The sequence below is a fragment of the Aulonocara sp. 'chitande type north' Nkhata Bay genome, linkage group LG23 (genome assembly GCF_057382095.1).
Source record: "Aulonocara sp. 'chitande type north' Nkhata Bay isolate Kocher_YH1m ecotype deep benthic linkage group LG23, A_spYH_male_GT1.1, whole genome shotgun sequence".
Taxonomy (NCBI): domain Eukaryota; kingdom Metazoa; phylum Chordata; class Actinopteri; order Cichliformes; family Cichlidae; genus Aulonocara; species Aulonocara sp. 'chitande type north' Nkhata Bay.
The window spans coordinates 14154322-14181610 of record NC_141365.1 but is presented as its reverse complement, the minus strand read 5'-3'; the positions used below and the strand labels follow the sequence as shown (position 1 = coordinate 14181610).

The window sequence follows — 27289 nt, the reverse complement described above, 5'->3', positions numbered from 1 at the left end:
CTTAAAGTGACAGAAAAACAACAAAATATAAATAAACACTTGGGTGTTTCTCATTGAGCAACATTTAAAGACACTGCAAGGAGCTCACGCTGCCTTTATTTCACATGCTTTCACAGTATAAAGAACACGTTTCTGATATTCAGTGATAAAACTGGTTAATAGTAAAAGGGTGATGCAACTAAACATGAGTGGAAGTGTCTGAATTATTAAACAGCAGATTTAATCCACATATTCCCTTTGGATCACAGAGTTAATTTTGTCACTTGTAGCACATCCCGGCTACATCCTGGTTTATGCGCACCCCCATGGAGACCTGCTCTCCATCTGCAGTGACCTGCAGGGCAGCCTGGTGGACTGAGAACAGCTGCTTGCATGAACCTGCTGTTTATGAAAAAAATTCACAATTCCTGTTAAAATCTCGGTTTCAGCGATGAAACTAAAAGCTGAAGAATAATAAAATGTTGTGTGCCCGCAGCCTAATGAATACAATATGTGCTTGCGACGGTCACAAGACCAAAAAGAGAGAAACTTAAACTTGTTGATGTGATTGTATTTCTGTTTGCAGCCATAAACTGCGACCCCGGTATGTCCATATTTCAGAGCCAATGTCAACGATTCTGGTTGGAGGGGATCCAATTGGCAAGGAAAGTCCCTCTGTGAAATGATACCAGAGTTTTCATATGCACAATGGTACCTTGGATTGCAACAAGCTAAAGAGACGGACACTGTGATGAGGAGCAGAACCTAAACGCATACACACTTTACGGACGTGCCTTTCTTTCCATCTCCAGATCCCTAAAATCCCCTCGCCACATACAAGCCAACAGGCAAACTAACTAACGGGTAAGCAGACCGCGCACGCACAAACAAGCTGTGCTTATCGCGGGCCAGACATGACTGAACGAGTGTGCCGTGGCTGTAACCCTGCAGTTCTGTCACCTGGGAAATGGAGCCAAGACAAACTGGACAGTGGGCTGTGGAAACCTGGCGCTACAGGAGCTACAGTAACCCGGAGACCACATATTGCTCGCGTCGGCAAAGGCCAAAATGTCACATGCACTGAACAGATGTCACATCAAGCAGTTGTGAAAATGTCATGTCTTGTAGAGATTTAGCATCATGCTCCTCTGAGTATACAAAGAGTGAAGGTTATGAGAGGAACATGCAAGTCAATGCCCTTTTCAGACAGCGACACTCTGCTCTGATTAGCTTAGTAAAATGTTGTCACTGCTGTTTCAGCTTTGTCCAAACTTGTGCAACAGATGACAACTTGTGTCTAAGTGGGTTTCCAAAAGGCTCAGGTAATGAATAATGGCTGGATTTTAGTTAAGCCAGAACATGGATCATCATAGAATACAGATCAACTTGACAAGGCAGTACTGGTGTAGTACTGGGACTGCAGACTGTGGCAGCTTTTCACTGGGAGTGACCAGGATGGAAAAGATCATACATCAGAGGGACAGCTGAACCTGAAAGTTATTGGATGTTTCTAAAAGTTAGAGGCAAGGATGAGATAGTGTAACATGTGCAAAGGAGGGACACGGTAAAAGGAAGACTACAGAGAAGATTTATGAATGAAGGCTAGGATGAGATGGAGGCTAATGATCCTAAAGGGAGCATCCAGAGGAAGCAGAAGGAGAAAGTAGTTATAATGTGCTGTAGTAGAGAACTCCCAATTTCTAAAAATGGGAAAAGTTCCACTTTCTGACTTCTTGGGCTTTCCAGAATAAATGGAGCCCACAAAAGTAAAAACAAGGGTTAAGACAATTAACTTTGGATTTTGTACCTGGTTTTGATTGCAGGAAATACTGTTTCTGTAAGTATGAGGGACATAATCCAACCACAAGCCACGTTACAACATTCACAAAACAGGAAGGAGCAGAGAGTTTTCTATCAACAGCTACATGGCGCAGGTGTCCATCACTACAGGCTGCTACTTCCACACACGTGGAGGTTTCTGCTTTGCTTTAACCACACTCCTAACATCCTGTCATAAAACCTCACTACACCGATCAGGATACGTAAGCAGGATGCTGGCATTTCATTAGCAAAATCAGCTTCATTGTAACAAAAAACAGCAATCATCAATACCGATTCAATATGCTATATTCCTGAAAACTAAAATAAAATGTGGGCTACTTAATAGAAGCACTCTGATTCATTGAGGCCTGACTCATTGCAGATACTGCTGGTTCATTTTGATTAACAGGAAGGGAGCCGGCTCTCCGTGGATCTCTCAGAGGCTAAGCAGAGTGTAACAGCCACTTTTGAGGGGTTTCTGGTGCAGCCAGCAGATATCCTGCTGTTCATTCTGAACTTTATCCACTAAAATGATTTAGTTGAACTCAAACTGAAAGAGGGCTGCAAACCAGAAAGCTTCCGATACTAAAAATGTTTTCCGTTGACTGCAGATCCTGCATATCCTGACACATTAGCAGAGATGGGATGATTGAAAACACTTTTATAACACATCATCCACCACTGGAAAAAAAGCTGGGTGTTACATGGTTTCACACATTATTGCATCAGGAGTGGCAGTCTTCCTCACAGGTTTAATCAGAGACTAACCCCAAAGCTGGGGTCACATCACATGTAGATGGCTTTACCAACACACTGTAAGCTTATACTGCTACAAACGTCACAGGAAGGTGAACGAATAGAAGGTGTTATGCTACACAGCTGTCACAGCTGCTGCAAATGATTACATGTAAGAAAATAAGGGAAAATGGCTGTATGGACTTTCACACAAACACTGTACATGTGTAAATGCAAACCTTTGACCAGGAACAGAAATAAAATCAACCTGTAACGCTGGTCAGCTGCACTGAAATAAGAGGAGGTAGCAGCTTCTTTTCCCACCGACATCTTGACATCTTTAATTCTTGTGATTTATGATAGCTGCTGCAAAAATATAAATTGGATTCATTGCCACTACATCTCCATTCATCACCTACACATCAACGTAAACAAGGGTCACCACTCACGACTGTATAAATACATGGACAGATTGCGCTAAACAAAGATTGCAGATGTACAACCCTGCAAACACAGATGATTACATTTGCTCACAGGACAGGAAAAAGTCTATATGTACAGTGTACATGCGTGTGCGTGCTGGAAATGCAGCATCAGGCTGTTAATTCCTCAGTTTGTATGAGAAAATATGAAGGCTTAAAAAACATGCAACCTTTAAGGAAACACTAACTGTACACAACTGAAAAATATTATTTTCATTATCATCTCCTGTAGATCGAAGTTACATTCAATTAAAAAAAATAATTCTGTCCCTTCAGACTGAATTATTGTACAGTCTAATACCAAGTTAAATATCATGACTGACTTTAGCAAACATTCTCAAAGCCTGTTTATAAAACCTCAGTATTCAGTCTGTTCATGCTGTAACACAGACGCTTTTCCTCCTCCGTGCAGAGATTTTACCTGCTGACTGAAATCCTCACAAGGTCCGGTTTGAAAAACAGATTTAAATAAAGGAAAAAGAACAGCTGTTCAATAAAATTTTAAAAAACTGATAATGATAAAAGAAAAGGTTTGTCATTATTTTTTAACCATTATTAATCATCATTTTTAATCATGAGCTTATAACTTAACTTTCTACCCCATAGCCCTCCAGTTGTGGTCCCCCCCAAATTAAGTTCAGTGGGTCATTCAGTAGGTCATTCAATGGGTCTTTCATTTGGTCACTGAGTGGGCCATTCACGGGGTCATTAAGTTTATGGAGGAGGTTGAGTAGACATTTCCTGTGGTGATCATCAATGTTCAAGTGCATAGTGTGGAGGATGTCATGATGCCTTGAGGCAATCAGATGTAAAACACAATATTTCTGAGTGTTTTAAGTCAGATTTGACCCGAACACGACAGGGAGGCTAAGCTAAGTATGGTTACTTCAGGCTCTAAGAAGCCAAAAACGCAAAATGTGAGATTTGAAATTAGGAGTTCACAAGCCAGTGTGATATGCATCGTGTAAACTTTTACCAAACACCTGCAAGATGTTTAGCCTCAATCCTTTTTTCAGCCAGTACTAACAAGTAAATCTACCTGTCAGTGTTGTACACATCAGTAATGTCTTTGCTTTGCTAGATGATTACTGTATATTCGAGCTGTGAAGGTGCCTACTTCTCTGCGCAGGTCCTGATTTGATACTATAATCACATTGGGCGGATCTCCGACAGCTGTGGCGGCCCCTCCAATGTTGGTGAAGATTACTTCTGCAATCAGGACATGTCTGGGGTCTAGATTAAGCACCTCACACAACCTGCAAAATCAGACAGACAGAAAAGCCCTTTAGTCATGATTAGATTACAAAGGGTGGGGTAAATAGAGAAATATGAAAAGGATGTTGGTATTGATCCTTTAACCTTTTGTGCAGGACAGCCACACACAAACCAAGTGGACAGCAGTATGTGTGTGTGTGTGTGTGTGTGTGTGTGTGTGTGTGTGTGTGTGTGTGTGGGTGGAATGTATTCCACCTGAGAATAAAAAAAAAGGTACCTTATAGTGACGGGAGTAAAAAGCATCATAGTGGTCACATTGTCCAGAAAAGCAGATAAAATGGCAGCAATGAGACAGAGGATGATGATCATGGGCCACACTCTTCCTCTGGCTAACTGGTAAGCCTGCCAAGTGGAGACAGATAATGGAGAGATGAGGTTAGGTTGTTTATTATCGGCACCGCCAAAACAGCTGACTCAGAAAACACATCCGGCACAGCTTCGGACCAGTTCTGACTGTTCTTTGGTGTGTTTAAAAAGTCAAAAAATATGTAAATCTTTCCATAGTAGCACAAGATATAATATCATTAAGATTCATAAAGAACTGCACATGGATTCCCACTTTAAAACAGCACTCTTACATCACCAGGTCAGGATGGCCACCTTTCAAAGGTAACGGTGTGATGTGTGAGAGCTGCTGAGCTCTTCTCTGAAAATACATTTTAATTTGGCGTGGCTGCTTCTTCTCCAAGTCGCACTTAAAATTTACATGCTTGCATGATCTCACTGTTTTCCAGGACTCGCTGTACCTGACGCACAAAAGCGCTCGTCCTCGTTCACCATGTACAGCGCACATTCGGTATAAAAGTTTGCTGTTTTTCTGATGGGAGACTTTGACCTTCTTTGAAAAGAGAAGACGGATGTGTTATCTTCAATAGTAGAGCAAAAGAATAATTTGAGAATGTGTATTCCTCTGTCATATGGAGGACAGATAGGACTGTGAAACTGTAGCGCTTTTTTTTTTTACAGTTGCAGTTAAAGAGCACTTCTTCCCGGAAAAAAACCCATAAAATCTGATTATTTTGAAGATTTAGTTTTCTGAACTTCACCTCGAAACACAACGAATGTCATCCTTGTCAGCCTTTACTGCTGTTACTGTATTTTTAGGTCAGGATGTAAAGATAGATTTGCAAACTTGATAGGTTGTCTGACGTTGGAAAGGTCCTCCTTTGTGAACCTTTGTGACATTGGATAAGTCAAAATCAAAACTACAGTCGTGTCGTGTGTTGCTGCTAATTTCAGAAATAGCTCAAAGCCTGTCGAGACATCTCACAAGCGGGCAGCTTATTTCATACACTTCCGCTCAGCATCCTACAGCCCCTTAAATATCTTGAGGTTATTTTTTTTAATTTAGCGCACACAAGACATTCATCAGAAGTGATCATCTTGTGCTAAAATTATCTTATGCAAAAAAAACAAGAAATATTTTGTATCGACAAAAACTTGTCACCTTCCAAATTTAAGTAGGTTGAACAGGATCCCACGTGATTGAAAGTAAACAGAAATTTAAAATCAATTCGATGCTGTATGTGGGCCTTTGTGTTCTTACTTACAGTCATGTGACAAAGAGAGTTGTCATCAGCTTGTGGAACCAGCAGCAATAACCTGAGGTAAATGTGACTTCATCAATCTCTTTTGGCCCGTTTTTCTTTGCAGCATCGCTTCAGATCATTGAGGATTGTGGATATTCATGCAAAGCTCATTTCTTTCAGATCGGGGTCCATTCTGTTGTACGTTTGCTCCTATGCTTGAGATCAATGTCCTGTTTCATGACTTGGTTTGGGCCAAGCTTTAGCTGTAGTACAGAGATGGCCTCTTATTTGACTTTAGAATACTTTGGTTTACAAAGAAGTCCACGATTAATTCAATGACTGCAGGGTGCCCAAATCATTACCCCTCCACCACCGTGCTGACAGTTGGTATGCGCTGTTTGGTTTTCTCCAAACATGCTGCTGCACATTGTGGACAAACTTCTCCACTTTGGTCTCCTCTGTTCAAAGAACATTGTTCCAGAAGTCGTGAGGTTTGTTCAGATTCAGCTTTGCAAACCTTAACCCTGCTGCCATCTTCTCTTTTAGAGAGAAGCTTTCTCATTCAGACTTTTTCTAATTTTCTCATCAACATCAGTTATTAATATTATCATTATTATTATCATAAATCAACTTACCTTCACTGCACAGTAATCGAAGAAGCCAGTCTCTGAGAAAATGGCCACCAGCACCATCTGTGTTGTTGAAAAGAAGAATTTTCCTTTAAGTAAGATTATATCTCCCTGTGAGATTTCAGAAACGGCCCCCTAAGATAATAAGATGCTGTTTATCTTGGATGAGATGGTCAGAATGAAATATGTGCCTGAGTTCCAGGGTTCATTAATACTCGTGTCTCTTTATTACCTTCCTTATTATCATCGCGATGAGTTCAAAAATGTTTTTACAGGTAAGTTCGAGGATTTGAAACTGCTTTTAAATGGATTCCAGAAATGTCTCAAACTCCCTCTTCATAATTTTATACCATAACTGACATATTTAGGACATGTTTGTTTCCATGGAGACTGGATTTTTTTTGTTATTCGTTTCACTCGCCTCCATAGAAATGTATTTCGCTGTCAGACATTCAGAAGACTGATAGAAAGGGCGCAGAGTGCAGTTGAGAGAGTCAGAGAGCTCTTTTTTTAATGCTCTGAGATTTGTTGAGTCAGTGAACATGTGAGGAGTTAATCACCATGCCAAACAGAAGAGCCAGCGTCTCATAGTCGATCCACTCCACCACTGTAACAAGGCTGGGTCTCTGTGGGAGAGACAAAGAATGTAATTACACAGATTTATCAAGAATTTCTGGATCTGAAGGGGAAAAAACAAAAGGACAAGCTTAATAAATGATGATCAGACTCGTTAACAGCGTTAAACTTTTGGGTACGGCTGTGTCTGGATGCTGCTATAACTCCTCGCTGGCCCAGTTCCTGCTTCATTTGCCGAAGCAGACAAAAGCACAGGTGGAACTAGGACCACGAATGACTGCTCTGTTCCCAAAGCGTCCCGCTGAGGTGAAAATGTCCACTACTCTCAAACTTGGGCCAGTGACTAAATTTGGAAACACATAGATGTTAATGAATGACAAACTTTGAAATTAATCATGACATTTCAGAAATTAATCCTGCAGTTTCCACTGGTTTTGTCTGTATTGTGTGGCACAAAACGTACTTACGCCTGAATAACTGTTCAACCATAACTCAAATACATGAATCATATGTTAAAGCGTTCATAATATGTTCTGAATGTACCACTGCATCCCTAAAAAATCAGTAAAATCAAATAACGAGAGAGACTTACATTCCCGATGATAGACAGAGCAGCTAAGGCTGCCAAAGATCCCAGCATGGCAGCCAGGGTGCGGTGCACAATCTGAAAGGACAAAACATTTACCACACTCACTTCTAAACAAACGAGCACTCACCTTCACATTAACTCTGTAAATATTTTTAAGCAGTGTAACATTCCTGTTCGTTCTGATGCCGTCTCAGTCATCTCTCGACTGATCTGTGAGGCATCTCTGGAGGAAGGAATGGTTTGAAAAAAAAATTCTGCAGCCATTTCTTGAAAACGTTTATTGTTATACAGTAGGAGTCACATGCCTGGCTCTTTTGTCCATCTGCATCACCATCCTCCTGTGGCTTTGACTAATGAAAATAATAATCCTAATGTGAAAAAAAACACTGTTTTTTAGGACATTTTAAATACAAATTAGTCTGTTTTGTTGGTAAATAAAATACTTCTTCATTTTAATTGTTTAATTTGAGGGAAAAGGGCAGAAAACAGTATTAGCGCTCCAAACAATCACAAATAGGCAGGCAAACACTGATAATTATTTACATCTGTTATTCTTGTGTGTTCTGTTTGATTTATTGTTACAGAGGAGGTCTTCTGTGAGGTTTTCTGCTGCTAGCATTACTGATATTATTCTGAGGACTATTATATATAAGAGAAAGCACCTGCGTGAATGACAGCTGCAGCGACTGGGACGAGGAGTCAAGAAAGTCTCGTGATCCATAAGATCTATGATGTTCTGTCATTTTCATCTATCAAAGTCCACAGTGCTATTCAGAGGCGCTCATTACCACACATGCAAAAATATAATGCATCTTAAAATGAGTGCGTGATGAGCACAGATGATCCTTTAACATTTCATGTTGTGTTCAAAGGAGAGACGCTTGTTATTTTGGGATTTAACAGTAACATTTGTGTGAATTATTTATTATGTAGAACAACTACTGTGTATATAATGAATATAGAAAGCAAACTGTTTAACGATGAAAACGCTGCTTTTTTTTAGAGTAAATCAGAAATATTTTACTGACACAGTAAAAGTGCATTCGTGTTGCAAAACCATCAACATTTGACTCTAGGCACAAAAAGAAATGAATGAATGTTTTTAAAAGTCAAAAAAGACATTTTGACATCTGAATTACTCTTGATTTTTAAGCTTTAATTGCATAAATTAATGTGAATTTAAATGTGCTTAACATTTTTACAACATTTTATGCCACTCTGTGTGTTTCTTGCACAGCGTAAGAGGCTTTCTTTAGTCTATTTTATTTCCTTTAGTTACCATGTTTTTATTGACAGATCTGAATCTAATTTTATTGGTAAAAATAAGTTAAAAACAACAGCATCACAGTCGCAGTGTCTTTAATGCATTACCGACCTTTGTGAACTGCTCAGCACTAAACTGGGTCTTGTCACTCACAATGAATAATAGCTCAGACGCTCTGTAGACATTTATAATCTATTTGTCTTAATACTTCTGCTTAAATAATGAGTAAAGTGGAACAAAAGCAGCGAAACTTTCTTCAGCCTCAGTCTGTCTCAAAACTGACAAAATAAAAATTACATCACAGTTCTTTACTTCAGATCTTTTGGAACATTTCACTGAAATGCCCATTAAAAAAAAAATCACAAACTGGTGCCCAATTACCAACACTGACAAATCCCTTTGTTTGAGCTCAGCATTCAGAATACCCTAAATGTGAGAGACTGCATATGCACTCACTCATTAGGAGGCTGCGTCAAGTTATCAGACTAGAGACTAAAAGCATAATTCTGTGGAGGAGTGAGACATTAGCAAATGGAGACCTGACAGCGCCGAAGTCAGACAGCATCCTGATGTCTGAGCGCTCGTGCACTGCATGCTCATCTCTTTCTGAGACGATCCCTCTGTCTTTGAATTACAGCTTCTGTGAGAGGATCTGTCAGTTACACAAGCGACGCATGAGCGAGCGTGCAGAGTAAAACTGCGCTGTCATCTCTCAAGGCCTGCGCTTGACTTTCATGTCCCAGCGACCCCGTCGGTTCAGTTTAGTGAGTTCACATGCTCTCAGACAGAGGAGTCTGTCTGATTTAAACAAGCAAACGCTGAGTGGAAGTAAAACTCATATCTAAAGCCACAAACCAAGAACCTCCTCAAAGTGATAGCGGTTTCAGAGATTGATACTCATCTGATTATATAAGTCATATATTAATCATCCATTAATGATGCAGATCAGAAAAGTATCTGACTGCTGCCTGAAACATGCATTCTTCTTAGTGTCCAGCAGGGGGCAAGTGCTCTGGTTGCAAAAAGACTTGGTTGCGTGGATGTTAAAAAGCTCAACCAAAACAAGACATGATGCACTGCTGGTCATATCATATCAAGGTCTTGAGTCAATTTACAGTGTTTTGGGAGTTTTGTTTATCTAAATACTCTTGGTTTTCTAAGTGTTTGTATTGTTTTATGTATTTTTCCACTTAGTGCATTTAATCCGCTCTTGTTTTAGAGTTTAATGCATCTGTGTCAAGTCTAATGTTCACTCTCCCGCTGAAGGAGGGAAGCATGCAATCTGTTCTGTTTGTTTGTTTGTTAGCAGTCTATGGTCTACAGTTTCCAAGATATCCTGCTCAAATTTTGTGTGATGGTAGATATCAATAACAGCTTGAGCTGATTTAATTTTGGCAAAAATCAGGTCAAGGTCACACCAAATTTGAAATTCAGTACGAGCATTTGACCTTCATTATTAGCACCCAAGGTCAAAGTTATCCTTGGAAAAAAATTCAAGAAACCACCACTTAGTTTTTTCAATCCAATGCCCTTTGATGTCACAATGACTACAAAATATTGCAAAATCACACACTGGATATCTGAAAATGTCACGTTTTAACAGCTGAAGATTTCAGCCAATTCTGTTCCAATCATATGGGTAAAGATAATAAAATATATATGACTTTATTATGTAATGCTTAAAGCTCATAGGTCAAAGGTTGCATGTTAGCATGCTGCGATATAAACATTGTAAAACATCGACGTTTTAGTATAGCCCTTGACCTTTAGGGGGAGCTCTATGAGCTTATTTCACTTCCTGCTTTATTTTGAGCTTCAGCGTTCCTTGTGCTTTGCTTTTGTCTCCTCTTCTGTGATTTAGTTCAGCTGTCTCTCGTTCTCCCCACCTGTTTCCACTTCCTCTACTGCGTGTAAATTTACAGTTGCTGCCTCCCCCTTTGTCAGAGCATCTGTTCTCCTTGGTCTAGTGATTCTCCTCAGTATGTTATCAGGTTTTCCTCATTGGGCTCTGTTTTGCAATCAATCAATAAATGACTTTCTTTAAGTTCAGCACAGTCTGTAGTGTCCACAGACCCATGTCAACAGAGCTCATCTTTTAGTTAAGTGAATTCTTATTGGAAAATACAACATATAATATGAGGAACACAGTCATTTTATAGTAATTTCCATTTTAATCAGGGTTTAACGGACACAGAAGTAGCTTTTTTTAAACTAATAACATAGCTCCCCATTTCTGTTTGGCTGCTGTCATCTGTCTGATTTAATTGTGTTGGGAGCGGTCATCATTCAGTGTTGCCAAATCCCAGTCCAGTACTATGTGCAACCTAAGACAAATTTCAGCACCATCAACTGAGGAGGGCAAAGTTTAGTCAATTGTCCCGCTCTGACAGGTGCATCGAATCTAATAAAGTTAACACAAGTGGGGCGGCGCTGCCACTGAGGCACAGACTGCACATGCTCACTGGCAGAAGAAGTCTAATCAGGCGAAATAAAAACACCTGTGTGGCAATGAGATACCGGTGAGGCTCTTTTTTTTTCCATGACTTGGCAGAGTAGGAAAAGCACAGGTGCTGCTTATACCGTTAACGATTGCTCTGCTCTATTTCAAGTGTCCCTGCAGGCCATAGGAGTGTGACAGTGAGCCAGCATGAACAATACCAGGAGCCTGAAAGTGGAGCAGCTGAATGGAATTCAGCCATAATCAATTTTATAAATCCCACCTGTTTTCTTTTTCTCTGACAGTGAAATGTTTTTAATTCTCGGATTAAAAAATGATGTCTGAACTAAACGCAGCTCTGGAGATTCAGTTTCCCGGTCCTCATTCTGACTCAATGAGCATACTTCTGTTTACTTTGTGCTCGTAGCATAATATCACACATGCGGTCCAGTGTTCTTGTGTGAGTGTGTCGTTGTTGTTCGCGGGCCGCGCTGAACTGTGCGTTTCACATTTCAAACTCTTCCACAGACACCGAAAACAAGCTCGTTCATCACCCGTAGAAGAGCGTGAGCACCACAGGCTATTTACCTCAAAGATGATGAGAACATAGACCCCAGCTAGGATGATTCCAGCGATGGCCACCTGTGTCTCCACGCTGACGTAAAGCGGCTGGTGGGTCATGGATAGCGGCACCACCTCGTTATCCTGCAGGAACGCCTGAATTGTGATGGCGATGGGATCACTGTGCAAGAAATGAAATGGCAACAAGAATGGTGGGAATGATCATCTTTCATTGCTTTTGCTGGAATTACGACCGTCTGTCAGAAATCTATCAGCAAAGACAAAACACCAGAAACACCTTAAGTCAAGTTATATTGTTTAATTTGCTCCTTTTCGGTGGGTATCATAGCGCTTTCAAAATCAATGCCACCTATCAAACACATTTTATTCAATTAATTGTTTTTCATTTACATTTATTTCTGTGGGACTAATTCACAACACCAATCATTATAGTACATCACATTCAGTAAAGTCTTTATAAAGAGACAAAAGGACAACACGCTATGCAGAATTCCCTTTCAACAGGAAGAGACCTCCAGCAGAACCAGGCCCAGAGAGGTGCAGCCATCTGCCATAACTGGGGGGAGTGAGGGGGAATAGAAGAGGAAAAGAGGGACCACAAACAGCACAAAATTCGAGCTGCAGAAGAGAGAAGTTAATGACGACAAGGCGCAGCAGTGAAAAAGGTCTCAGTGCATCATGGGAAGTCTCCCACCAGCCTGAGCCTATTGCAGCAAAACTAAGGGATGGTTCAGCCATAAATATATGACCTTTATCAAAAAGGAAAGTTTTAAGCCTAATCTTAAAGAAGAGAGGATGTCTGTCTCCTGAATCCAAGCTGGGTTCCAAAGAAGGGCCTGAAACCTCTAGGCTCTGCCTCCATTTCTATTTTTAGAAACTGTAGGAACCACAAGGAGCTTCTTAAAGCTGATAATAAAGAATTACATCAGTCCAGCATAGAGATAACAAATGCGCGAAATACTTTTTCAGCATCCCTCTGAGACAGGATGTTTGTAATTTCAGTGATATTGATAAGATGAAAGAAGGCCATCCTACAGAGATTTGTTCAGTGTTTGAGCCCCAGAAGCCTCAGAGCTCAGACACCCAGGAGGGATCTAATCAGATGCTCAAGCTGGCTCCTTTTAAAGTGAAGGAGCAGCAGTTCTACTTCAAACTCTCCCAGAAACTCATCTCAGCCATTTGTATCTGCAGAGCTCCTGACCAAAGGAACGTAGATCAAGTCGAAAACATGTCCAGGCTTATCAAGCAAAAAAAAAAAAAAAAAGTCAAAGAAAGTGACTCTAAAAAAAACCAGAACAGAGAGTAAAGAGTTGCTCTCTTGAACCAGCAGACTTGCTCGCTGGATATATTGTGCATGTCTCTGACACCAGTGGCTTCTAACTGGGATAAATGTTACACACTCTAAATGATAAATGCACACACAAAGAGTCAGAAATATGACAGTAAAGGTGGTAGAAAGCGTGCAAACTACACTGCTTTGAAAGTCAGAAAGGTTAGCTTTAAAATTATTATTGGTTTTGTTGTTTTTGTATATCACATAAACAACCCCAGTGATAACCAGAACTACTTTTAGGCCCATGTGACCATTAAAACCGAGGCGGTCATATCAATACACTGTCACAGTATTCTGAGTACCTGTTGAGCATCTCAAAGGTTTTTGTTTCCACTATCTGGTCGCTTCTTTCTGCATGTAGAGGGATGGTCCAATTATGAGTCACCTGTTTACAAACAGCACAATATAAATGAGGCAGAATCTCATTAGTGTAATAATACTGCGAGGAAGTTGGAGCTCGAGGCTGCTCTCACCTGCTGAGTCCTCCTCCGCCGCTGTCCTGGCTGCTCGGTCTGCTCTACCTGAATGAGGATGTACTCCTGAGTGGTCAAATCTATCATCCCCCCTGCAAAAGGCCCGGCCACCTGTAGCTTCAGTAAAGCATTGTCCCGAAAATCAGTCACATTCATTGCTGTGAGACGTGGGCGGTCAAGAGAAAAATCCAGACACATTGAATGTTTTGTGCATTTGAAATGAACGGGGGCATTAAATCCACACCTAGAGTGTGTTAGCATGGCTCATACTCGATGTAAAACAACCCTGCTTCATTTTCCAGCCCTCTCCTCTTTGCTGTGATCTCAGAACTAGTAGGGCATGTCTACGGTAAGTCACTGGAAAGGATACAGAAACTCTCTGTGGGAGAGACTGCCAGCATCCTCCAGGGGTTGTCTCGATCAGGATACATGCTGAAGAACAGCTGGAACCGGAATAAAGTCATCGATATATTTTATAAAGAACATATTTTAAACAGGATCATAGCAGGTAATTTTAGTGACGACACACTGTGCTTTATTTACAGTGTTTACAACTGAAAACCGCTCTGATGCTCTGCATGGCTGGAGCTGCACTGTCTCTGCAGACAGCTCCGCTTCCCCCCTGCATCCACTACCAGCCAGTCATCCTGCCACACCTCTCCCTCCTATAGCTGAGCCACAAACCACACCCTACCACCACAAAGATGCACTACACAGATTCAGTGAATGCAGTTTTTATGAAAATGGTCTAAAATGTGGTGTTTTATTTGATTTAATCCAGTGAAGAGTAAACAGACCAAGAGGTGATTAGCTAAGGTTAGTATTAAAAAACAGAGGAAAGCAGCTGACCTAGCTATCATTAACTTTCAGTGATTTCAGTAATACCAAACAGCTTTTTTTGTAGTAATTAGGTTTTTACCATGTTATACTTTCCATTTTATTATGCGGTGGTGTCTGTTCTACGGGGACATATATACTTACACTGCACAGAACAACAAATGCAAAGATGGTGGCAGTTTTGGAGACTTTGAAGCAGCATCTGGAAAGACCAAAAAGTGGATAGTGAGTTAAATTGAATGAGCTTGGTGTGATACTATTGGTTTTAAACCAAGAGGCTCAGGCCCCATAAAACGGTTTCAAGATTAATCTGTAACATGATAATAATTATCTTTTTCCACTGGCCCTACTTTTCCTTAAGCACTTTTATCTGTTTCTCTGAGGAATAATGGCATCACACTGAGGGATCAAATGGAGAAAAGAAGTTGGGACTCACTTCACATTGCTTGTGAACCTGAAGCTGAGGTTGAGGTTGTCCAGAGGGTCGTACTTCTCCGAGGAGCTGGAGTGCGATAGCGACAGGCTGGTGACCTCGCTGCCCAGCCGGTACCGCCTCTCCACGTCCAGGGAGCCGTTGTTCCAGGGCTCCTCCCCTCCAACAAAGCTGGGGTCATGTAGGGTCATGTAGGTTATGCTGGAAAATGAATAATCACAGTCTCAGCCCCTCATCAATCACTACACCTCAATATAAAAAAATAAACACAACACTCAGCAGCTGCAGATCGCAGAGGTCTAAAATAAAAAAATGTTTCTCCCATCATCCCATAAGTCTGTTGTACAACCCTGTAAGAAGGGCAGTACAACACACTTGTAGGATGAGTCATTTCATTTAATACAACCACTAATGGTCCCCACAAGTATTCAATTCTTCAATTCAATTCTTTATTTATTTGTCACATGTAGTTATAACTAGTACAACACACAGTGAAATGTTTTTTCCGGCTAAAAAGTACTCCCCCCCCGACTGTGCATCTTACTAAACTTATAATAAAAAATATCTATATAAAAGTATAAAAATGTATAATATCGTGCAAAATATTACGCTGTAATAGTTAAGAGCTAAAGTGTACGTATTTACATAAATACAGATGTATATGATAAAATACAAATAAAAATAAGGATAAAACTCAAAGGAAAATTATATACTGTGTATGGAATTGTCCATCATGTTGTCCGATTTGTGTTTTGATTGAGGAGTCTCACTGTTTGTGGGTAAAAACTCCTCCTGAACCTTTCAGTTCTTGTTTTCAGGCTACAGAGGCGTTTCCCTGACCTCAGTGGCCTGAACAGTTTGTAAGCGGGATGGCTGGAGTCGTTAGTGATCCTGATGGCCCGGGATCTGCACCTTTCAGCGTAGATGTCCTGCAGTGTTGGTAAAGATGTTCTCATAGTGCGTTCAGCTGTGCGCACGACCCTCTGCAGGGCTTTCTGTTGCTGTACTGTGCAGTTCCCGTACCACACCGTGATGTTATTACACAGGATGCTCTCAATGACCCCGGTGTAGAATCTCCTCTGGATGTTCTTGGAGATCTTAAACCTCTTTAAACGCCTCAGATGATAGAGGCGCTGTCTGCCTTTGCTGATGAGGAAGTCCGTATGTGTGTTCCAATTAAGGTCCTCGTTGATATAAACACCGAGGTATTTAAAATTAGAGACTTTCTCCACAGGGTTTCCATTGATCTGAATTGGGGTGTGAGTTTTCTCGCCTCTCTGTCTCCTAAAATCAATCACCATCTCCTTTGTTTTGCTGATATTCATGGAGAGGTGGTTTGCCACACACCACTTTGCTAATCCGTCCACCTCGCTTCGGTAGGCCCTCTCGTCATTCCCGGAGATGAGTCCTACCACCACAAGTACAGTAAACTTCCAATTTTTGGTCCCCACAATGATATGAATGCACATTCACTCACACACACACACACACACACACAGTCCCCTTTTAAGGAAAAATATTCCCGATTATAAAACTGCTTCTGTAAAAACCTTGGAGTTTAACAATGACAATTTCCAGATAACATATAATAAGACATTACAAAAAACATGTTTATAAATTTTTTTTAAACTTATTAGTCATTTAAGTGTGTTTTTTGATTACTAAAGCTTATTTTTCTTGAAGCTACAGCAGATCATCTGCCTCCACCTCACCGTATTCCAGCATCCTCCACTGCATGTCCTCCATCACTACATCCATTAATCTTCCCTGTGGTCTTCCTCTCTTCCTCCCTCCTGTTACACCTGTCTCCCTCGCATTCACACACATATATTCTGTCTTGCTTCTACTGACTTTAATCCTCTTCTCACCAAAGTATCCACCTCTCTTCCAGCTGCTTCCTTTTCTCACAACAGATCACAATATCATCTGCAAAAGTTAATCGTGACTCCTGGCTGACATCATCTGTCACAAAATGGGCTGCATGTCCACATCTGTGTAACTGTTTGTAGAAAGCAGTGTCACAAATGATAGATTCTGATATGACCGTTGTACAGGTCAGTAGTAGATGGAACAAAATTATTATAAGTGAGGTTCTAATATCTCAATTAGCTGCTCAGTATTAAAAATATATATTAACTTTTGCAGTATTAAAAATACTGAGCATGTCAATGTAGCATAAAACTTGAAATTTCTAATACATTAAGTTGCTGGCTGGTTGTATGTTGTCTGAGAAGCCTCCTTAGAAATACTGCATAAGTAACTCTGATCATATTGTCTTCACTCTGATGCTGACTGATAACCCAAGCTCAAAACCAGCAGAGTAAATTTGCACTTTTGTTAAGCTCAAATGAAAATGCTGGCTTCACACTGCATGTTTGTATGCGTCTGCGTGTGTGTGTGTGTGTGTGTGTGTGTGTGTGTGTGTGTGTGTGTGTGTGTGTGTGTGTGTGTGTGTGTACATAAACTATGAAGCATCAACCTAAAAAGTCAATGAAGCCCAACAACCTGCAGTTCCAGTTCTGTCCACTAGAGGCTGGCTCCAAAGCTGAGCCAGTGCCCGCACACTCCCATCTTAAAATTCCTTTAAAAATAGTTTCATTCTACATGACAGCTGAACTGAACTGTGCCTGTTTGTCCAAATATCATCACTTCTGGCTTAAAATAAAAGCCTGACAGCAGCTAAGACTCACACAGCGAGACTCCACAATCAGGATGACCTTGTTTTGTTATAAACTTATATCCAGTTTATGACTCATGCACTGTAACAGCTAAGAACTGCTTGCTAACAATTGCTAAGTAGCTAAATACGGTGGAGGTTTTATAAGAATCAACTAAATAAACTGATTATTTATCTTTTTTACCTAATCCCACGTGTAATTATTATTTTTGTTTCATTTTGAGCATCTGAGGGTTTAGAGCAATATGCCCATGAAAAGCCTGAGGAAAGACTCACCTGTCATCTTGAGAGAATCGCAGCAGAGGCGACCTCTCTGTGAGGTTGGCTGAGTTAGTTTTTCCTCTGAGGATGTTGACAGCACTGAAATTTTTCCTGAAACTACAAATGCAACAGAATACAATTAGTTTTTTAAAAAGGGGTTAGAAAGTAACCAAACAAAGCGTTTCTGAAATATGATCCATTGAAAGGCTTTATCACCCTGCTGCTGCATCCAGTAACCTCTTATAATCAACAGCCACGCATACACACTATATTTGTTTTCATCTATCATATTATCACATGCTGAAAGTGCAGCATCAGTGGTCAAGTTTAAAAAAAAACCTGTAATCCACTGTTTCAGGGAACCTATGAGGTGACAAACTGACGTAAACCTTTGAAAATGTAAAGTCCCCCACAGCTAATCCTATAATCTTCAGGTATTTTAACCTTTGCTTGCCAAAAGTTTTAGGTGATTAAACCAGTCTGTGACAGAATCAAGTTCTTTTCTTTTATATAACAATATTTTTTTACAATGTAATGGGCATTGATTACTGTATTATTATAAGGCTCAAGAAGTCGGGCGTCTTTTTTGTGACATTTCTATTAAATTTCTATTGTACTGAGAGAGAATTCTCCAGTTATAAAATATACCTCCTGTATTTGTTGTTATTGAGTTAGTGGGCATCATTGAACTCCTCACAGACAGTTTTGTGAAGGTGTTTTGAAGTAATGAATGTGGCAAGTTTAGTGGATAAAGGACAAGATTACATCTGGCAAGTCCGCCCCATTAATCCCTCTGATACTTTTATACACCCATAAAGAGATTTACTGCATGTCTACAAATGTTTTCACCTCCCTTTTTTCCCATATTTCCACTCTGATCCTGTCTAGTAGATGTGACTTCTCTTTGGAAGTGGCTTAAACCTGTATTCTATCAGAAGGTCACTAGGGGGTGAGAGCAGATTTTGATCCTGTAGAAGTTTATGGGAAAATAAATTTTTGACCTCTGACCTCTGTAAACACTTTCCTCTTGAGTTAAATATTTTCTGTAAATTTTGGTCATACGATGTTTCAAAATAGGGGATTATCTATGATGTGAAACATCAGTAAGCTTGCAGGTTAACAGTTCCTCTTCACATTTTCTTTTTTTTCACTGCGCACATTTTTCAGGTCAAGAATTCAGAACACTTGTCCTCTAAATGAGCATCCCTTTATGTTCCCACGGTCTGTCATATTTCCTTGTTTTAGTCTCCCTTTTGTTTTTTCCTGTTTTATTTTGTCAGTTGATTTTCCTGCCTCCAGGAAATCTTTGTATTTCCTCTAATTCCTTCATTGTTTCTACTTGGGTGTTGTCCTACAACCTTGTGTATGTGTAGTGGGAAAAAAAGTCTGTCTAGTTTTTTTTTATTATTAGTCCTTTATTTAATAAAAAATAGCTCAGCTCACCATCGTCTTCTTATGTCTGTATAACTGTTAATACTAAAACTATAGCTAACTATAGTTAGCTTCGTAACCATTAAGTCATGTGGCCCGATCTGTCACATGACAGATGTTCAAACCTCAAAAAGCTCAGAGAGAAAGCTGCCCTCTGCTGGAGAGCACCACTTATTTTATTGAGCACCTACTGTCATGGTCCTGAGTCTTTGACCCATTGTTGTTGTGGTTTTGGACTTTTTGACTCTTTGGATTCTGGTTTATTTAATATTCTAAAGTGTAGTTTATATTTCTGGCTTTGGTTCTTTTGCTTTGTGTAGTATTTGTATGTTCTGGTCTTTAGGTTTCTGTTACCATGCCTGCCCCGTGTTCCACTTTTTATCATTTACAACTTTAATTTGGTTAATGAAGCAGAAAAATACCTCACTTTAATCCCAATACCACCACAGCCACAGGTTTGAGATTAACCCCACCCCACCCCAGCTATTTTAGCTACCCACCGACACACACACGAAAATCAGGCCTTATACATGTATATTCATGCATCCATGAGAGGATTTGGCCAGCAGAGCATGTGTAATATGTTTCTGCATGTGTGGTTTAAATTCTTGTTATGTGTTTATTTCAGATAATCCAGTAAGAGAGAATGAGGGCTTCTGCTTAAAAACACAACAAACAGTCTTAACCTGAGAAACAGCTGATGAAAGTAATGAGAATGAACCAAAGTTAAAGTAAAGATGTGTCACAACCAAAACTGAAAGCTGAAAGATGCCAAAACACTCACTTGAGCTGAGGGAGAAAGCAGGGTCATATCTCACTGGTTTCAAAAGCTTCCTGTCTCATGTACAGGCTTTCCTTTTGGCCTTGTCACCTTCTGTTTGTGCTCAGTGTGTTCAATGTTCCCTGGCTTTGGATTCTTGGTTTGTTTCCTTCGCCTGGTCTTTTTCTTGTTTTTTGTTCTAAAATATCTTTTTGGTTTTTCTAACTGAAAACCTGTTTCAGCTTTTCAAGGTTCAAGGTTCAAGGTTCTTTATTTGTCACATGCATAGTTATACAAGTATAACACACAGTGAAATGTAGCCTGACACGCTCCTCGACATGTGCAAAAAAATTGGGGGGGGGGTGTAGAGGAAGAACATTATATATATATATATATATATATATATATATACATACATATATATATATATATGTAGTTTGATTTGATTGTTTGCTTGTTGTAAACAGAAGACTATTGGAGAGAACACAAATTTAAATGGATTAAATTCATTCTGCAAAGAACCGTAACTGCGGCCAAGTAGAATTATACCTTATTATTCTGTGCTGTAAAGCTCCATGTTACAAAACTTATCTTAACCTTTAATCAAAAAGCCTTGAGCAGCTTTCTTTCACTCCCTCTTTCTCACCTAGAACTTCAGTCTAGGGAAGGACCCCCAGCTAGACCCCCTACAGCAGAGGTAGGGAACTCCAGGTCACAAGAGCCAGTGTCCTGCAGGTTTTAGATGTGTCCCTGATCCAACACAGCTGATTTAAATGGCTAAATTACCTCCTCAACATGTCTTGAAGTTCTCCAGCTGCCTGATAATGAACTGATCATTTGATTCAGGTGTGTTGACCCAGGGTGAGCTCTAAAAACCTGCAAGACACCGGCCCTTGATGCCTGGGGTTGCCCATCCCTGCCCTACAGTATCTTTCCCCTCCAATGGTGGATGTAATTCATGAATGATCATGAGAACACAGTAGTTACCCGTCCTCTTGTCGAATGGGGACGAAGCCCTCAGTGTGGATGACGCATTGTCCTGCAGACTGCTGCAGCTTCTGGGTGTCTAGCCTCTCCGAGATGCCCTCCAGCAGACATAGTTCCCCGAAGTTCCCTGCCACCGCCTTCGGTGACCTGAGGCTGCTCCTGCTCTGGTGGCCTTGGGATGCCGTCTGAGACATTTCAATCTCCAGGCTGGTTTTGTTCTCCAGATACATGGTGAGACTGCTGCAGGGGGAAAACAGTGGCTTTATCCTTCTTTAAGATGCTGTGACTTACACAAAAAAGTCACCGATTGCTGTTCACTCACAGACTGTGTATATAAAAGAGCAACTCCTCATGGTGTCTCACAGCACTTCTTTTTTTTATTGACATATAATGATACAGCATTGATGTTTTTGGAGCAGAGAGTTTTCACTGTTGCCTTCTTAGCTTTTTAAAACCAGGTGTCAAAACCATGGAGTCTGTCCAACAGTGAAACTGTAAAAAATGCAGTGTCAGTCTTAAGTTAGGCCAATCCTAAGGTATCCCCTGCTTTATGTGCATTTTTAGCTCTAATGGGGCCATAATTTCACAAAATCAACACCATGTTTTATTCAGTAAGGTTTGGAACCGGTGACTGAGACCATAAACGCAGCAAGAAGGAGTTTACTGTGCTCTGGGGATATGAGGGGTGCATACTGGCGACAAATTCTTCTTGCAACCAGAGGAGTCGCCCCCTCCTGGACATTAGAAATAGTGCAGTGAAACAATAAGTGGTGATCCAGGCCCTTCAAGGACTTTGACAAATGTTTTTAGGGCCTAAAATTGGGATGTGTCCAAACATAATGAAGGCCATGAACACCAACATTGCTCCTCAATTTTAAAGCAATATTAAAGCAGCACAATAACTCGTGCTGAGCAGCCACCAATCCCACGTGTTGATATGCTCCTTTGAATTTTTACCCAGAATGCACTTTCTGAAGGAAACAATGAGCTAAAAGTGCTTAAAGGTTTTAAAGAGTGAAGAGAGAATACACTGGTGTCATCACTGATTTAATGAAGAAGTGGTGATGTGATCCATGCTTTTGTTGTTGAACAGCAGCTATAAAATCCCAGCAGTGATTGTGGTTAAATCTCTAAATTATACTTTGCATTCGTGTGACGAAGTATTACATCGCAGCTTTGCATACCCAGACGGTTACATTTCCATTGCTGAGTTTCCTCTGTGAGTGAAAGGGACCAGCAGAGATCCTCAGAACTGCTTCATGCCAGAGTCTGATATTCTCTATGATGGACATTCAGTGGTTTTCATGATAGAACAACACAGCAGACACGGTCTTCATCCGTACAAAGGCTTCATGAGTTTAAGGAGATTATTTCTCACATCAAAGTCTACAGGAAGTCACATGTGACTTTTCCTGCTATAACACCACTTTCGAGGAAAGACTACACCACAGTCCTGCCACCCAAACACTATTTCATACTGATCTGCATTGACCAGTTGCATCATAGAATCAACAAATATTTCTATAACAGAACTAAATATTCATTTAAGTTGTTTGTTTTTTAGGGGGAAGAGCCAAAGGAGTCTGTGCATCTCTGCGACATTTTTATTATTTTTGATTGTGATCATTCCTGTAACAATTTTCCTCATTCTAAATTTGGACTAGAGAAGTATAGTCGGACGGTAACAAAGAGAGGGAAGGTAGTCAGAACAGAGGGGATTGGACTACCAGAAGGCAAAAGTTGAGGACAGGTACAAGTACCTAGGAACCCCACAGGCAAACGGGAGCCATGAAGAGGCCATTAGGAAAGCCACAACCACTAAATACAGTGGGGCAAAAAAGTATTTAGTCAGCCACCGATTGTGCAAGTTCCCCCACCTAAAATGATGACAGAGGTCAGTAATTTGCACCAGAGGTACACTTCAACTGTGAGAGACAGAATGTGAAAAAAAAATCCATGAATCCACATGGTAGGATTTGTAAAGAATTTATTCGTAAATCAGGGTGGAAAATAAGTATTTGGTCAATAACAAAAATACAACTCAATACTCTGTAACATAACCTTTGTTGGCAATAACAGAGGTCAAACGTTTACTATAGGTCTTTACCAGGTTTGCACACACAGTAGCTGGTATTTTGGCCCATTCCTCCATGCAGATCTTCTTGAGAGCAGTGATGTTTTGGGGCTGTCGCCGAGCAACACGGACTTTCAACTCCCGCCACAGATTTTCTATGGGGTTGAGGTCTGGAGACTGGCTAGGCCACTCCAGGACTTTCAAATGCTTCTTACGGAGCCACTCCTTTGTTGCCCGGGCGGTGTGTTTTGGATCATTGTCATGTTGGAAGACCCAGCCTCGTTTCATCTTCAAAGTTCTCACTGATGGAAGGAGGTTTTGGCTCAAAATCTCACGATACATGGCCCCATTCATTCTGTCCTTAACACGGATCAGTCGTCCTGTCCCCTTGGCAGAAAAACAGCCCCATAGCATGATGTTTCCACCCCCATGCTTCACAGTAGGTATGGTGTTCTTGGGATGCAACTCAGTATTCTTCTTCCTCCAAACACGACGAGTTGAGTTTATACCAAAAAGTTCTACTTTGGTTTCATCTGACCACATGACATTCTCCCAATCCTCTGCTGTATCATCCATGTGCTCTCTGGCAAACTTCAGACGGGCCTGGACATGCACTGGCTTCAGCAGCGGAACACGTCTGGCACTGCGGGATTTGATTCCCTGCCGTTGTAGTGTGTTACTGATGGTGACCTTTGTTACTTTGGTCCCAGCTCTCTGCAGGTCATTCACCAGGTCCCCCCGTGTGGTGCTGGGATCTTTGCTCATGATCATTTTGACCCCACGGGATGAGATCTTGCGTGGAGCCCCAGATGGAGGGAGATTATCAGTGGTCTTGTATGTCTTCCATTTTCTGATGATTGCTCCCACAGTTGATTTTTTCACACCAAGCTGCTTGCCTATTGTAGATTCACTCTTCCCAGTCTGGTGCAGGTCTACAATACTTTTCCTGGTGTCCTTCGAAAGCTCTTTGGTCTTGGCCATGGCGGAGTTTGGAGTCTGACTGTTTGAGGCTGTGGACAGGTGTCTTTTATACAGATGATGAGTTCTAACAGGTGCCATTCATACAGGTAACGAGTGGGGGACAGAAAAGCTTCTTACAGAAGACATTACAGGTCTGTGAGAGCCAGAGATTTTCCTTGTTTCAGGTGACCAAATACTTATTTTCCACCCTGATTTACGAATAAATTCTTTACAAATCCTACCATGTGGATTCATGGATTTTTTTTTTTCACATTCTGTCTCTCACAGTTGAAGTGTACCTCTGGTGCAAATTACTGACCTCTGTCATCATTTTAAGTGGGGGAACTTGCACAATCGGTGGCTGACTAAATACTTTTTTGCCCCACTGTACCTACAGAGGGTCAGGCAAGACCTGAAGTGAATGGGAAAGATACAGACAATTGGCACCTATGCCCTGGCAGTGACCAGGTACACTGCTGGGATAATAAGCTGGCCAAAGGAGAAGACAGAAGCCACTGATATCAAGACGAGGAAGCTCCTGACCATGCATGGTCAGGTCCAGCACCCTGAGACTGTATGCTAAGCCAAATAAAGGAGACCAAGGACTGGTGAGTGTCAGAACCATGGTCCAGGTTGAGAAAACAAACATTCACAAATACATTAGGAAGATGGCCCCAACCGACCGCCTGCTCAGTGAATACCTCAGGCAGCAGAAACCCAAGAAAGAGGAGGAAGAGGAAAGACAGGCCCTTGCATGTTATGTACCACCAGCAGATAAGGGAAGTGGCTGACATCCAGAAATCCTACCAGTGGCTGGACAAAGCTGGACTGAAAGACAGCACAGAGGCAATAATCATGGCAGCACAGGAACAAGCTCTGAGCGCAAGATCCATAGAGAGTGGGGTCTGCCACAACAGGCAGGACCCCAAGTGCAAGGCTGTGTAAAGATGCCCCTGAGACAATCCAGCATATAACAGTAGGGTGCAAGATGCTAGCAGGCAGGGCATACATGAAACGCCATAACCAAGTGGCCGATATAGTATACAGATACATTTGTGCTGAAAATGGCCTGGAAATCCTGAGGTCAAATGGGAGACACCCCCTATGGTGGTCGAGAATGACGGAGCTAAGATCCTGTGGACAAGCAGAGGAAGATGGCCGTAGCGATAGTGAATAACAGCAACATCATGAAGAAGGAACACAAGAAACTTGAGATGTACCAAGGGCTCAGAGAAGAGCTCGAGAAGAAGTGGAGGGTGAAGGTAACAGTGGTCCCAGTGTTAATCGGAGCAGTTGGTACAGTGACTCCCAAGCTAGCAGAGTGGCTCCAGCAGATCCCGGGACTGCACTCCTGTTCCTAGGAGTGCAGTCCTAGGAACAGCTAAGATACTGTGCAGGACCCTCATGGCCTCTGGTAGAGGACCCGAGCTTGAAGGGTAATGACTGCCCACAGGGGCGAGAGTGGAATTTTTAATCAGTCATTTGGCCATTCAAGATATTTGGGTTGACTGTTTAAATCAGTTGATAGATTACTAAAATATGAATCAAAACTACAGTGAGTATCAAACCCTGGTATGACTTGAAACTATGTTACCAGCTCTAACCAATAAGATTGCTGGAAAATTCCAAAACATGTGATGGTGGTCAGCTGACCTCCATCACATGTTTACATTGTCTCCAGCAGTGTCCGGATTCAGACCTAACATTTATAGGAATTTTCTTTGTGGAATAATAATGTTTTGTTTTGTTTTTTAAAAAGAAGAAAGAAATCCAGCCAGGAAAATTCTTTCTTCCGGGTAGAACCAGAATTACTGCCATTTATTGTACATTTCTTTAACCCGTCTTCATCTGTCGCTGTTATATATACTTCCCTCACCCACTTAATACAGACATAAAAGGGAAAAGCTGTCAATGAACACATTCTAGATGCCAGTTTCTCATGGATGCTCCCATCTACACATGAATAAATAATATTCATGATGCTCACATCAGATTTCCTCTTAGTTTTAATGTTTCCATCAAAGAGGTGGCTCAGCCTTTTCGTGTTCAGTCATTTGTTTCAGCGTTAAAGTTCAAACTTGGACCACTTATTGTTCGCATGCATTTCCTATGCCTCATATTACATTTGTTCTGCTTGTCCCATGCTTGTGATGTGCCTCAGAGAGGAGAAAGAGACTTCTGTGTGACATCTTGCCTGCAGGCTGCATGTAAAAGCAAACACAAACTGCTTTCTTAAATTCTCCACCCTCGTTCACAGCAATTAGAAATTCAGCAGGACAGGAAGCCGTAACGGCACGGTTCTCTGACTCGGATGTTTGTTACTAGTGGTTTCTTTCAGTTGTAGTATTAGGTAATGTCTAAGCTGTGAAATATAAAAGAGCACGTTTCATCCATTGAGCAGACATCATTTAGAAATCAGTGGAATGACTGAGGGGATTTTTACAAAGCTACAGCACTACTTATAGAGCAGGATTAGGGCATGAGGCTTAAAGCCCTGAAACAAAGGCCAACACTGTAGTGTAACAGAGGCACATCCAGGCTTTAAATTCAAGCTTTTATTTTGTCAGGAAACAGGTGAAAAATGTCAACCTCACCTTGATGAATGAAGACAGAGGACGAGGACGAGGACTAAGACAAACAGGATGATGAGGAGGAGGAGGATGGCAGTGCTCAGTTGATGCTGATGTTGAGCCAAAGAAAGCGGAACTCATTCAAACTGATAATCCGACAAAAGGTAAAGAGTGATGGTCTCACATCTGCTGGGGCTCGTTCTTTTCGATGTTATTTGAGCACAAAGACGTGATGGAAGGCTAGAGAGGCTGAGGTGTTTCGTGTCCTCTCGGGTGCTCTCCCAGAAAGGAGGGAGATGTTCCTGAGGCGCAGGCTCTAGAGGCGCTGAGGAGGGTGGAGGTTCTTAACAGAAAGCTTTCCCATTCAGTCGCTCTTACTCCAGTTTTTCTTTTTTTTTCTTACAACCAAACCGCTCCCACCCCCTGCTTCACATCCGCCCCGAAAGCACATCCGCCCCTGCTCTAAACAGAACTTGAAATGTGCATATAGATGTTTTAATGTTAATGCTGTTTTTGTGTGATAAATTATCAGAATATTTGCAGTTTTTCTTTTTTCTTCTGGGATGGGGGGGGGGGGGGCTGTCATGTGGAAAGC

The 27289-nt window shown here is 41.2% G+C and overlaps 1 protein-coding gene across 2 annotated transcripts in view; it reads right to left on the bottom strand.

Moving 5' to 3' along the window:
- The window catches only part of oca2 (oculocutaneous albinism II), a 64659-nt gene extending 37570 nt beyond the window's left edge, over window positions 1–27089 (bottom strand). Inside the window, exons 1-14 of one of the 2 annotated variants that reach the window (XM_086282429.1) lie at window positions 26719–27089; window positions 21091–21330; window positions 17928–18029; window positions 14978–15175; window positions 14686–14743; window positions 14075–14147; window positions 13705–13862; window positions 13534–13616; window positions 11905–12058; window positions 7619–7690; window positions 7011–7076; window positions 6457–6513; window positions 4510–4634; window positions 4135–4273 (exon numbers count right to left, since the gene is read on the bottom strand). In XM_086282429.1, coding sequence (XP_086138555.1) covers window positions 4135–4273; window positions 4510–4634; window positions 6457–6513; window positions 7011–7076; window positions 7619–7690; window positions 11905–12058; window positions 13534–13616; window positions 13705–13862; window positions 14075–14147; window positions 14686–14743; window positions 14978–15175; window positions 17928–18029; window positions 21091–21320 — 1515 coding nt within the window. In that variant the 5' untranslated portion in view covers window positions 21321–21330; window positions 26719–27089. Of the gene's footprint in view, window positions 1–4134; window positions 4274–4509; window positions 4635–6456; window positions 6514–7010; window positions 7077–7618; window positions 7691–11904; window positions 12059–13533; window positions 13617–13704; window positions 13863–14074; window positions 14148–14685; window positions 14744–14977; window positions 15176–16686; window positions 16920–17927; window positions 18030–21090; window positions 21331–26718 lie in introns of those variants that run through there. The other variant, XM_086282430.1, reaches the window with a different exon arrangement.
- Between the last annotated feature and the right edge of the window lie 200 nt (window positions 27090–27289).